Source organism: Notolepis coatsorum, assembly GCF_963971535.1.
Source record: "Notolepis coatsorum genome assembly, chromosome: 3".
Lineage (NCBI taxonomy): Eukaryota > Metazoa > Chordata > Actinopteri > Aulopiformes > Paralepididae > Notolepis > Notolepis coatsorum.
Window position 1 is genome coordinate 112,453,316 of NC_140167.1, and position 13,548 is coordinate 112,466,863.

At 46.6% G+C, this 13,548-nt stretch overlaps 1 protein-coding gene across 1 annotated transcript; it reads left to right on the forward strand.

Moving 5' to 3' along the window:
• Positions 1-11,586: 11,586 nt before the first annotated feature.
• htr1fa (5-hydroxytryptamine (serotonin) receptor 1Fa) lies at positions 11,587-12,786 on the forward strand (the record flags this gene model as incomplete). Its single annotated transcript, XM_084310115.1, has 1 exon — positions 11,587-12,786. One exon carries the CDS (start codon positions 11,587-11,589, stop codon positions 12,784-12,786), a length of 1,200 nt encoding a protein of 399 aa, XP_084166241.1.
• Positions 12,787-13,548: the final 762 nt, after the last annotated feature.

The window sequence follows — 13,548 nt, forward strand, 5'->3', positions numbered from 1 at the left end:
AGTACTTGGGAGAACCTCGAGAGGTACTCCCAGGGGTCATTACGAGTATCTGGTAATGCCGTTCAGCCTCACCAATGCTCCGGCGGTATTCCAGGCGCTCATGAACGACGTCCTTCGTGACATGCTCAATGAGTTTGTGGTGGTCTACCTTGACGACATCCTCATCTTCTCCAGGACTCTCGAGGAACACGTCCATCATGTCCGCCGAGTACTAGAGCGCCTTCTCCGCAACCGGCTCTTCGTTAAGGCAGAGAAGTGCCGTTTCCACTCCGACTCCGTCGATTACCTTGGCTTCATCGTGGAGAGTGGCCAGACCCGAGCCGACCCGCGCAAGATCCAGGCCGTGGTAGAGTGGCCGGAGCCCTCTTCTCGGAAGGAGCTACAGAGCTTTCTCGGTTTTGCACAATTTTACCGGAGGTTCATCCGGAACTACAGCCAAGTGGCGGAGCCACTTACCAAGCTGACCTCTCCCTCCCTGCCGTTTGACTGGTCTCCAGCGGCCTGCACTGCGTTCCGTTCCCTCAAGAACAGATTCACCACCGCCCCGGTCTTGCTCCACCCAGACCCCAAGAGGCAGTTCATTGTGGAGGTGGACGCCTCGGATACTGGACTAGGGGCTATCCTGTCTCAGCGTTCGGTGACGGACCAGAAGGTCCATCCATGCGCCTTCTACTCTCGTCGTTTCCTTCCTGCTGAGATGAACTACGACATAGGGAATCGGGAGCTGTTGGCAGTGGTAGCTGCCTTGGAGGAATGGCATCATTGGCTGGAGGGGGCAGAGGAACCGTTCACCATTTGGACTGACCATAAGAACTTGACGTACATCCGCGCATCCAATCGCATCAACGGCCGGCAAGCAAGGTGGGCCAGCTTCCTCAGTCGGTTTGACTTCTCTTTGACTTTTCGCCATGGGTCCCGCAACACAAAGGCTGACTCTCTGTCCCGGTTACACTCCAAGGGGGATCCAACTACTGAGGATCCGACTCCCATTCTCCCTGAGGTCAGGGTGGTGGGAGTGGTCACCTGGGGCATCGAGATCGTGGTCAAGCGTGCCTTATGTTTCCATCCCGCTCCGAGCAACGTACCTTTTCGTCGCCTTTTCGTCCCCGACTCTGTCCGGTCCCGGGTTCTCCAGTGGGGCCACACCAGCCGGTTTGCCTGCCACCCCGGCGTCCACCGCACCTTCTCCTTCCTGGCTTGTCGGTTCTGGTGACCCACCATGAGGAACGACGTCAGGGAGTTTGTGTTGGCCTGCACGGTCTGCGCCCGCAGCAAGGCCTCTCACCAGGCACCCGCCGGTCTACTGCAGCCACTTCCCATTCCGTGCCGCCCTTAGTCCCATGTGGCGTTGGACTTCGTCTCTGGCCTTCCACCCTCCCAGGGAAACAGTCATTCTGACGGTGGTGGATCGCTTCAGCAAGGGGGTCCATCTCGTGGCCCTTCCCAAGCTTCCATCTGCTCCCGAGACAGCGGACCTCCTGACGAGCCACGTGTTCCGCCTCCATGGTTTTCCCCAGGACGTCGTCTCGGACCGGGGGCCCCAGTTCACTTCCCAGATGGCGGGCCTTTTGTAAGCGATTGGGGGCCACTGTTAGCCTTTCATCTGGTTACCATCCACAGACTAACGGGCAGACGGAGAGAATGAACCAGAGCGTGGAATCTGCTCTCCGGTGTGTTGCCGCCAAGAGGCCTGCATCTTGGAGCCGGTTCCTCCCCTGGGTCGAGTACGCCATCAACTCCCTGGTCAGCTCCGCCACCGGCCTCTCGCCGTTCGAGGCATCTCTGGGCTACCAATCCCCTCTTTTCTCTGCACAGGAGTCGGAAGTGGCAGTTCCCTCCGTGCAGGTTCATCTCGACCGCTGTCGTCGTGTCTGGGAGATCACCAGGACTGCGCTGCTCTGGGCATCGGAGCGCGCCAGTCGGGGAGCTAACCGACGCCGGATCCCTGCGCCGACTTACCATCCAGGGCAGAGGGTATGGTTATCCTCCAAGGATCTCCCGCTTCAATCCACCGCCAAGAAGCTGAACCCCTGGTTCGTCTGCCCTTTCGAGATCCGGAAGGTGCTCAGTCCCACGGCGGTGAGTCTCAAGCTTCCAGCATCCATGCGTATTCATCCTGTGTTTCATGTGTCCCGAGTAAAGCCTGTCTCTCTCAGTCCCCTGATGCCTCCTGCCCCAGATCCACCTCCTCCCGAGATGGTGGATGGACACCCCCAGTGGAGGGTCCGCCCACTCATGGACATCCGACGCCGAGGATGGGGGTTTCAGTATCTGGTGGACTGGGAGGGATACGGTCCTGAGGAACGGAGCTGGGTCTCCCGCCAGCTCATCATGGACCCCGCCCTGATCACCGACTTCCATTGTTCCCATCCGGAGAAGCCGAGGCCGGGCAGGTCGCCGGGTGGCTCCCGTGGAGGGGGGAGTACTGTAAGGGCTGGTCCAGTACTGTAAGGGCTGGTCCAGTACTGCACGCTTCTCAGTGCCAATTACCATCACGCACCTGAGAGGAGTTTCCAATCAGCTCGGCGGGAGCACTCTTATACTCGGTTTGCTGATCATTTCTGTGTCGGGTCGTTTTGTCACCACCAACTCTACTGCTGTTCCCTCTCGTGTTCCTCCAGTGCGCCCTTGGAGGTTGTTGCTGTGTTCTCTCTCTGCCTCCGTGGACCCGTGCCTCGTTTTCCCACTTCGACCTTGCTTCCGGTGAGTCTTTTGGAAGACTATTTTTCTATGAATTGATATCTTGGTTTTTGCCCTGGACTCACTGCCTTCGTCTGTTTTTTGTGTGATTCCTCAAACACTGAAGAATTGTTGATTGTTTTGTTACTGGACTCTGCCTGGTATTTTCTACGTTTTGGAACTAATGACATTCTCCGTTTCTATTTTCCCCGCGAGTGGGATAGCATAAAGCTGCAGAGCCGCAGAGTCAACTCTGCTAAGGGCAGTGCTGCAGAGCCGCAGAGCCCAACTTGGCTAAAGGACATTCCCCTCAAATGGATTAACATTGTGGTTGCACATTTCTGTTTTGTGAAAATAAATACGCCCTTCGGTTTTGGCTAACTCTGAACTACCTGTCTATGTCGTGCTGTTGGGGTTGTTTACAAACCATAACACTTAAAGTACTTTCTTGAGGTATTTAGCATTTTCTAACACCTAAGAAAATCCAGCTGGGAGATGTAATTGGAAATATTTCCCCCAGCCAGTTTATCTTTGGCTCCAAAAATAATATATAATTTTTTGGGTGGTTATGAATATAATGCAATGTATTATAATAGTTGATTAAAGATAAACAATAGGAGATGGCTGCCATACGGTTCTGTCCTCGAATTACAATTCATCATCACATGTCACCTTCTATTGTTGTATCTCTATGGCTGGGACCAGGGATTATAATAAGAGGATGGATCAGTGTCGTCATAGAAACTTTTGTGAATGGCTTCCCTCGTTAGCAGCGTTGTCTCCCAGTGCTGAACAACGTTCAGTAAGAACGTGGCTGTGACTCATCCTCCTCTTGTGATTCCAGACTGAGACCAGGATTCAATTGAAAAGATTCTGTAATGCTGCTGTTTGTTTCGGTCTGATGTGTGGGTTGGCTTTCAGTGGGCATATAAGGGAAGGGTTGCTACTGCTGGTCACACCTCGGCCTCTGCCAAGAGAGGTCCAGAGAAATTCAAGTTCAAAAGGGGAAGAATGTGAAAAAGGTGCTCTGGTGAAAAGTTCGGCACAAATGACAATCTGTCAAAGTCATGCCTCAGAGTTAACCTAAGAAAACAGGGATCTTTAAAATGAATGAAATGTTTACAATGTGCTCTAGTTGGACAGCGCTCTAGTTGTTCTCTTATGAGAAAGTATCATCATAGTTTGACCATAATACCGTAGTATAATTAAATTTAAGCCATCATTCCAATGGTAATATCATGGTATTTCCCTCATTCGTTGGTCAAATACCATCATCATGGTGACCAGAAAGTTACAGAAATATCATGATACGTTTTTGGAAATACCATGATACGTTTTTGGAAATACCATGATACGTTTTTGGAAATACCATGATACGTTTTTGGAAATACCATGATACTTTTTTGGAAATACCATAATACGTTTTTGGAAATACCATTATACATTTTTGGAAATACCATGATACGTTTTTGGAAATACCATGATACGTTTTTGGAAATACCATGATACGTTTTTGGAAATACCATGATACGTTTTGTAAGGGGGTTACCTCCACCATGGTGACCAAACACTCGTCATCTAAGAGCCCTGGTGTGAGCCAACAGGTGTTAAGAAGGAGGTGATCGTATTGTCATGCTACAGTCCAGCAGGGACCAGAGGTCTAGATGATTTCTAGAGGCAAGACAGGAATAGGCTACAGTCCAGCAGGGACCTAGATGATTGCTATTGACATCTCAGCCTGGCTGAGCGCCATGAGATTGACGGCATCTCTTTGTGAAGTCAAGGTGTACATTATTTATTAAGGGGGTTGCTTACGGCAAGGTATGTGGAGTTTTTTTTCCTGCTTTGGGCGCTACAAACCAGTGCCATTCAGCTCCATTGTACGGAGGTGACAGCAGACATTTCTATGGCAGATATCTCCAAAACTAGGCAAATCACACTGAAACTATCTGGATGCACTAGCACTTATTAGGGCTGTCAAGGCTGATTAATCGCATGATTGTCCATAGTTAATGTTTTGTCTGTTCAAAATGTACCAAGGGATATTTTTCTTATCAACATGGGAGTGGACAGATATGCTTGCTTTATGCAAATGCTGTTTATTAGATAAAATAAATAACCAATATGACAAATGTACTGAATTTAGCATAAAATAAATATGTTGCAAATAATCACAACATTGCAAAGTCCAATAGGCAACAACTGATGGCCATGAAGGCAGTAATAAGTTCCATCACCCCATTAACTCATTCAGGGAAGAGGCTATTCCTCATCCTGTTCTAACTAGGCCACGCTGTTAAAGATAGGAGTGCGTGACATTGTTTGTAGAGCTATATCTATATTCTATATGGATACAATACAATGGTCATTTGACAGTAACTCTTCTGTCCAAGATGCAAAAAAGAAAAAAAAGATTCATGAATACGTTCACGCGTTATGCCGTGGTGAATATAAGTATAATTTCGGAATGATCCGGGCTAATTCCTGGGAGGCTGGATATAGGGCGCAATATGAATTCTACTAAAAGCATTGGCGTTTCGTCCCTGGACACGCTACTATTTCCAAATCAAATGTATATAATAGGTATTATGTTTCATCATGAATGCATGAAAGAGGGGGGGGGGGGGTCGTTTCTGATGCTTTGATTGCCAGTAACGGCATTCGTTATTACCACAACACACGCCGATCAGCTGGATCGGAATGAAAACATTGTTGGATCAAGCTGAAATTTACGTCAGATAGTCCTTTCCTGTGGTCACTCAGGGGTATTCCAAAAAGAATATTCCAATTGTTTGATCGTCATCTGGTCCATCTGATGTCCATCTGGTCCACGACATAATCCAGCACAACACATGCATCGTATATATATATGTTTTTTGGTCCTTAACACATTAACTGCCACGCTTCTATCCATCAATGTATGATCACTGCCACCAGTCTAAGCCTATGGAGATGTTCACCTTCTTTGCAGGGCTATAACTTTTTAAATTGTATTGCTAAATTGACATTACTATGGCCCATTCAACATCGATTAGCTATCGTTCAGGATGTAGGAACGTTATACTTTTTCATTCATATATTCATACGAAAATACCGTCTAGAATATAAGTATGTTTTTATCGTTTTCTGCAGTAATTCCTAGAACGCTAGTTATAGGCCTAAACGCATAATATAGATTATCGATTGCAGTTTATTCGCGATACACGCTATATTAAAAAATCCAACTGAATACGATCCTAAACGTTATGACTCATCATGCGCGGATGAAAGGTCGGGGGGGGGGGGCGTTAATAATTCCGTGATCGTCAGTAAATGCTTTATGTAGTATGGGTGATATATTGATCAGAGCGGTTTGCATTGAAATGAATAAACAATCACGCTGAAAGTAACTTTACTGTCCTCTTACCGTTCGCCGATGAGACTGGAGGAAAAAGATCCCACTTATTTGACGTTATCGACTAGATCCATTTCCGGTTTGTATGGCGCAATAAACGGCCAAATCATACCGATTATTGAGTTATGGCAGCGATCCATATACACGGATGTGTGTCTAGAGTCCCGGAAACAATATGTGCCTGCCAGACGGCTTTCCGAGATGCACCGAGATCACCAGAGATCCATTTCCGGTTGTAACTCGCCCGATCATCCACCAGGAGGCGGTATTGAAGCGTTGCACGGTTGTGCCGAGTCCCGTCTCAGCAGGCTGGGTGGCGGAATTATGAATACCATGGCGGAAAAATTAAATATGATCTCAATAACGTTGTACGCCGTGGATTGGCGGAATTCGCATGATCAGCAAACCCGTCGTAAGCCGTTTATGGCGGTGGATGTGTTAACACTATCAGTGCCGGCCTTGTTTACCTTTTTACCCCCTTGAATGCCATCATCCACTTCAATGTTAGCGTTAAAAACGCATAATCTATGTTTTAAATTATGGCTATGTGTCTAATCTGCCCGTCGCTTATCAATGACTTGTTTGCAGTCAACATTGTCGAAACGGATTGTTTTTTTTAATCGGTTCATATCCTTTTTATAGCATTTCGAAAAGCTATCGTTCTCTCGAAGATTTTCGGGAAAATAGAAAGATTCCCCCATAAACGGCATTTATTGGAATATTCTCGAATACACTAGACACATTGTCATTTGTCGGCCTATTTATGAATAGTTTTCAAATAAACGCTAGATTATCGATAGTATGATTATGTGTACTTATGCACGCTATAGAGGTGGGCTGAAAAATCTATTATCTCATTTCCTCAACATCACACACACACACATACACACACACGGCACATGCTGATATCTCAGTGAATACAGCTCTGATTACCCCAATACTGGTAACATAGACTCCTTACATTAGATCAGATGTTCTCCAAAAAGATTATTCCAATTCCTGATCGCCATTCCAAATATCGATCGTGTTTATTGATTGATTATTGGCTGCTGTAAATATATATTCCACGCTGCATTCCAACTCGCGATCACTTCCCTCATCATCAGACGGCTTGCCAGCACAGTGGAGCCAGTTATAATCGAATGACCTGCAGTTACACAGGGATAGACGATAGGGGGCGGTATTTTCCCATCTGAGCTCCTAGAGGGTCTGCTGTACCAACGGGAGACTCGGTTGATGAAATATGAATTCAGATCGCTAATAAAAAAATCAAACGACAATACACGTCGTCGGCACTCAACGGGGGCTCTGATAAGACGACAATACACGTCGTCGGCATTAAAGGCGCACTTGGGCGATTTTCAACATTAATCCTATCGTTCTGTTGTGAGGAGGACAATATTCCTCTGACGTCACAGAGAGGAGACCAGACCTCTGCCGAACCGCAGACACCATTTCTTCAACTTTCTTCGAGTGGGGCTCCACTACAGGAAATGGTGTCTGCAGTTCGTTAGGTCTGCTCTCCTCTCTGTGACAATTTCTCAGGGTGCCGATGCAGCTGAGCTCTCGAGACACAGAACACGTTGATGAGTTACATGTCCGATTATCACATGTCCTCCTCACAACAGAACAATAGGATTGAGGTTGAAAATCAGCCAAGTGCTCCTTTAAGTAAAATAACTTCTTGCGTTTCTATAGCAACTGTTCCCACTCATATCTTTTTTTTAATGGCAAGAGAGACTGAAGCAGCGGGAGGACACTGATGACGGCTACGCCTGCACATGCAGATATGAGAAGAGATTTAATTGCACAAGAGACATTCAGTACTAGGCTGGTTATTTAGGAGATCGTCTCAGTTTTGGACTGATCACGAAGGGAGGAGAAAAAACTTGAGCGGGACCCCGATCCGTACATCTCGGCCTCGCGCCAGACGGAAAGATGAAAGCCAACAAACAGAAGAAACACTCAACCACCACCACTGCCCACACGACCACCCACTCGCACATGCAAACGACCAAACACACAAACACAGGCGAGCATGCATGAGCGCACACACACAGCTTCTTTACCAGTGACGCAGCTTGATCAGCAGTGTTGTAGCTAGTGCGTGTGTGTGTCCTTGTCTTCCTCTCTTTGTTCTGACTAAGCTAGGTTCCTACTTTCGGTCACCCCTCGTCCTCTTTTTCTTCCCTCCTCCATTCTCTCTTTCTCTCTCTTTCTGTCTCCTCTCTCGCCACCTTGCGTCCTTCTCTCATTCACTCTCAGGTGTGGCTGAGTGAGAGAGCTGGAGAGGGACATGATGGCCGAGCCCCCAGAGAATGGTCAGCCAACAGAGCGTCACACTGAACTCACGCTGCAGGGAACACGCTAAACTAGAGCTTCAGGTAGGCTGGGATTGCTTGATTGATTGGATGGTAGGTTGGTTTATTGATTTATCAATGGATTGTTTCATTATCAAAAAGTAAATAATATGTCCGATATTATCGGCCTACCGATATTATCGGCCGATATTGGCATTAAAATGTATCGGTTTTCAAATATTTTATTTATTTTTTTTAATTTCTATTACCTTTATTTACCCAAGCAAGTAAGAACAAATTCAGATTTTATTTATTGTCAAAAGTATGCATAATGTTGTGTTAATTCCACAACAAGAGATATGTAATGTTAATTACCTGAAATTATTATTAATTACCTGCATATATCGGTATCGGAAATTAAGAGTTGGACAATATCGGAATATCGGTATCGGTAAAAAAGCCAATATCGAGCATCCTAAATATGTTGAAAAACATGCTCAGGTTTGGATGGCATTGGCCATTATTCCATGGTTCACTAGAAGAATGCACTCAGTAGAGTGCAGACCTCTGCCAAGGTCTAATAATCTCCCCACTTTGCCAGAAACAAGAGTTGTCGATATTAATATAGGGTGGCACTATAGGAAATGTCATAGCGTCACCAAAATCATTAGGTTTCTCCCTCACGGGGCCATGCATATTTACAGCAAATGTGTACAATTAACCTCTTAAGCCCTATCCATAATATTATTTTCAGAAAATGTGCCTAAAAAGTACATACCCAAGTAAATGGAAGATTGCTCCACTTCTACAAGGTCCATTTGCATCTTCTTGGTATCTAGGGACATCTATGGACCTCAGGGAATATTATTATTATTATATTGCAAAATATTGTGTCTGTTACTATGCTTGAATAACATGTAATGAACCTAAGGAGAATATAAATTATTATTATTTAAAAGAAATAATCCATCTTTGATGGTGAATAACACCATGCTAACATTGACCAGACATGACATTTTTTTATCAAGTGTACAAAAAATCTAAGCTAATGAATAAAGGGCAGATGATTCACAGGGGGTTTTGTAGATACAGTACTGACTTGCAATTTGAAATTTGAATATAGAATATAGAATATCAGGCCTATAAATTACCTTATTATGGTCAAGTCATACATCTATGGATCTGGGCCAAATCTCCTCTTTCCAATGGCAGAGTTCAATTTGGATTTAATACCACCAGGCCACCGTAACAGGGCAGCAAAAACCATGAATGAAATCTACTGTAAGTACAGTTAATTTTTTATAATTAAAATAGCCCTGTCATTTTTCCCTGTCATCAGATTGAGACACATTTTCTTGCTAGAAAAAAAGGTAAAGAAACAAACTATGTTCTATTTTATGGCAATAACGTTCATGTTTGTTCGACCCGTGAGATATAATCACAAAAATAACAACAAATATTTTCAGCAGCTTTCACAGAGGCTGGTGTGAGCTGGGTAGTGTAGTTTTATGAAATGTCTATGTCCATTGAAAGCCCTGGGTCTCCTCTGTCTTAGGACTACAACGATTTCATGAGGCGTTATTCGCTCGCAACTAATTCATCCGGTTTCCGCCGGGATGTGCCGAGATATTTATGAACTCATATTTCGCTAATAACACTTAAAATCATTGGTAAACAAACATAGTGCTGAAAATATACACTTTGACTGTTGTTTTTTTTTTTTGATCTTTTTCCCCCTCCATTTTCCTCCGATTTTCTCCCATCCCAATGTTAGTCGTATGCCAATTCCCAGTCCCTTCCTGGTCGCTGCGCACTTACCCCCCACAGTCAGATCATCTGGGAGAGTGGAGGCTACCACGTGCTTCCTCCGACACACGTCCAGCCAATCACCGCTTCTTTTCACCTGGCAGCGCGGATTCTCATCGAGAGGGCGTAGCGTGTGGGAGGACCACACTATCCCCCTCAAGTCCTATCCGCGCTTAGCAGGCGCCCCGACCGAACTGTAGGAGTCGCTGTTTACAACGACCCGGACCCACCCCGCCAGCTTCTCCCACCCTCTAATACAGCCAATTGTATTAGTGCAGACGGCCAGCCAAGCTGGTGACAACCCCGGAGCTGTGAGCTGGATTCGAACAGGCGAATCCAGCTCACAGCTCCGGGGTTGGTGACGAACACAATCTCCGCTCGGCCACCTAACCGCCTACTTTGACTGTTGTTTTGATAGGGTTAGGGTCTTTACTCTTGGCTGCATTAGAAGAAAAGAAAACGCAACATTAATTAATAAGGATTGTATTGATCTATTTATGATATCTCGGGCCCGTCGGGCTTAATCAGAAGATACACTCATTTGAAAAAGGATGCTTTGGCCTGATGATATGGATGGATGCTATGGGATGGTGCTAAAGGTCATGGGGTCACCAAAATCAATAGGTGTCTTACTCTAGGGATCATGGATGTGTACAGCGAATTTTATGGCAATTACTTTTTTAAATACATCTTCTCCATTTGGCCTGATGGCTAGAGGAAAGGGTATGAGATGACCAAAATCAATAGGTTTGTACATGTTGGGGTTATGAATGTGCTCCACAAATTCCATGGTAAGCCGGCCATTATTCTTCAAGACATGGTGAAAACAGATCCTCACACACGCACGCACGCACGCACGCACGCACGCACGCACGCACGCACGCACGCACGCACGCACGCACGCACGCACGCACGCACGCACACACACACACACACACACACACACACACACACACACACACACACACACACACACACACACACACACACATATATATATATATAATCTAAAACAAAGTTTGCCTTGGCAAATGTAATAACCTTGAACACAGTTTTTAAGATCCATTATCTTGAAATGTATTTCAATAAAAGTTTCTTCTCACAAAGCAGTTTGCAGTGGATGTTTCATTTTAAGAAGAGAGAAGGTGGTGATGGGAGAGGAGGATTATTGTAATGCTTTTATCACCTGTTCTGGGTGCTGACTCTTAGTGCACTGATAGTATAAACATCATGGTAAATAGAGAACAGATTAAAAACCTGGCTAAGTGAGTGCAGTCAGAAAGCAAATACTGAATCAAATGGATTTTTTGGATTCTATAAAACCCAATTTTTTTATGTACCAATACAATTCCCCTGAGCTCCCCTCTGTATCTAATCCTCAGCTTTCTTTCCCTTGCTCCTTACAGGATGGACTTTCCCAACTGCACTGAGGGGGTGTTCGCCACGGGCAGCCCTGGTTATGACTCACTGGGGAACCCAGGAACTCCCCCTCGCAAGATCCTGCTTACTCTGTCTCTTTCCGTACTGGCCGTGCTGACCGCAGTCATTAATTGCCTGGTGATCACGGCTATAATAGTGACCCACAAGCTGCACCACCCGGCCAACTACCTCATCTGCTCTCTGGCGGTGACAGACCTGCTGGTGGCCGTGCTGGTCATGCCCTTCAGCATCATCTACATCCAGAAAGAGGCCTGGGTCATGGGCCAGCTGGTGTGCACAGTGTGGCTCTGTGTGGATATCACCTGCTGCACCTGCTCCATTCTCCACCTGGCCGCTATTGCCATTGACCGCTACCGGGCCATCACCGATGCTGTCGACTACTCCCGCAAACGCACCGGGGCCAGGGCCGGGGCGATGGTGGCGGTGGTATGGCTGCTGTCCTTCCTCATCTCTGTGCCCCCCCTCCTGTGGCGCCATCACAACGGGGATGCGGCGGAGGAATACCAGTGCATCATCACTCACCACCACATAGCCTTCACACTATACTCCACCCTGGGAGCCTTCTATATCCCCCTGCTGCTGATCCTCATCCTCTACTACAAGATCTACAGAGCCGCCCAGACCCTCTACATGCGCCGGGAGGCCAGCCGAGCGAGCCGCTACTCCTCCTGTATGACCAACGGGAGCGTGATTCCCTCCTACCCGGCTGGCGTGGACGAGGACAGGGAACCCCAGAGCCCTGACCCCCTGCGTCCACCGGAGAAATCCCCCGGCCCCTTCGCCGATGAACGTGCGCGCGTCACCACAAAGAGCCCCCAGAGGAACAGAAAGCGACGCGTCAAGTCACGCCGCGGCGAACTGTGCCACAGTGAGTCGTACCACAGTCAGTCGTACCGGGGGCCGCGGATCTCGGGTGCTCGGGAGCGCAGGGCTGCGTCCACGTTGGGGTTGATACTGGGGGCCTTTGTCATATGCTGGCTGCCATTCTTCGTCAAGGAGGTGATTGTCAACACCTGTGACTCCTGCACCACCTCAGTAGAAACGGCCGACTTTCTAACGTGGCTGGGCTACCTCAACTCACTCATCAACCCTCTCATCTACACTGTCTTTAATGAAGACTTCAAAAAAGCCTTCCAGAGGCTGGTTAGGTGCAAGCATGACCTCTGATACACACAGCAGGTGATCACACAGTACAAGACAAACACACACACATACACGCAGTGACGCACTGCTTACTTAAAAACACAGGGGAGCAGGAGAATGCTGCCCACGTGTATTTGAGGAAAAAAAAATTCCAAAAGAGAATGATCGTCATACTTTGTTTGTTGAATTACATAGTTTACGCAGTGAACTCTGTGTAATTCAAAAAGACTTGCTATCAAAACCTACCTGATGAAGAGCTCATGAGGGCTCGAAAGGCTGTAGACTTTTAAATGCAATAAAATAAGAAAAATACTGGGAGCTGATACGGTGAGTCATTTTGGATTACACAGATCAACCTTCTCAACTCAGCACATGGAAAAGAGATGTCCATGTGTACAGTATACTCTGACTATCTGCAGTGACGTTCCAGGACACAATCCATCCATTTCTATGTATTGACTATAATCTCCTTGATGTTAAGTGGAGTGTGGTGGGGGATATTGACATAGTGGATGTTGAAAATGGACCTTGTTTAAAGGCCAACTTGCAGGTTGTATTTTTGTTCAATAAACAATGTGACTAGGCCAACGCTGACTTTCATGAAGAGGGGAAAACAAATTATCGGAATTGACCCAGTTTTAGCGTTTTTATCAAACATTTTGTCGACCAAACCACAAGCTCCACGCACATGCATATTTTAATCCATGGTTCAATAACGTGTGTGTGTCATCTTAATGCTGACGTCACATCAGGTGCAGGGCATCGAGGGGCTCTGAGAGTCACACA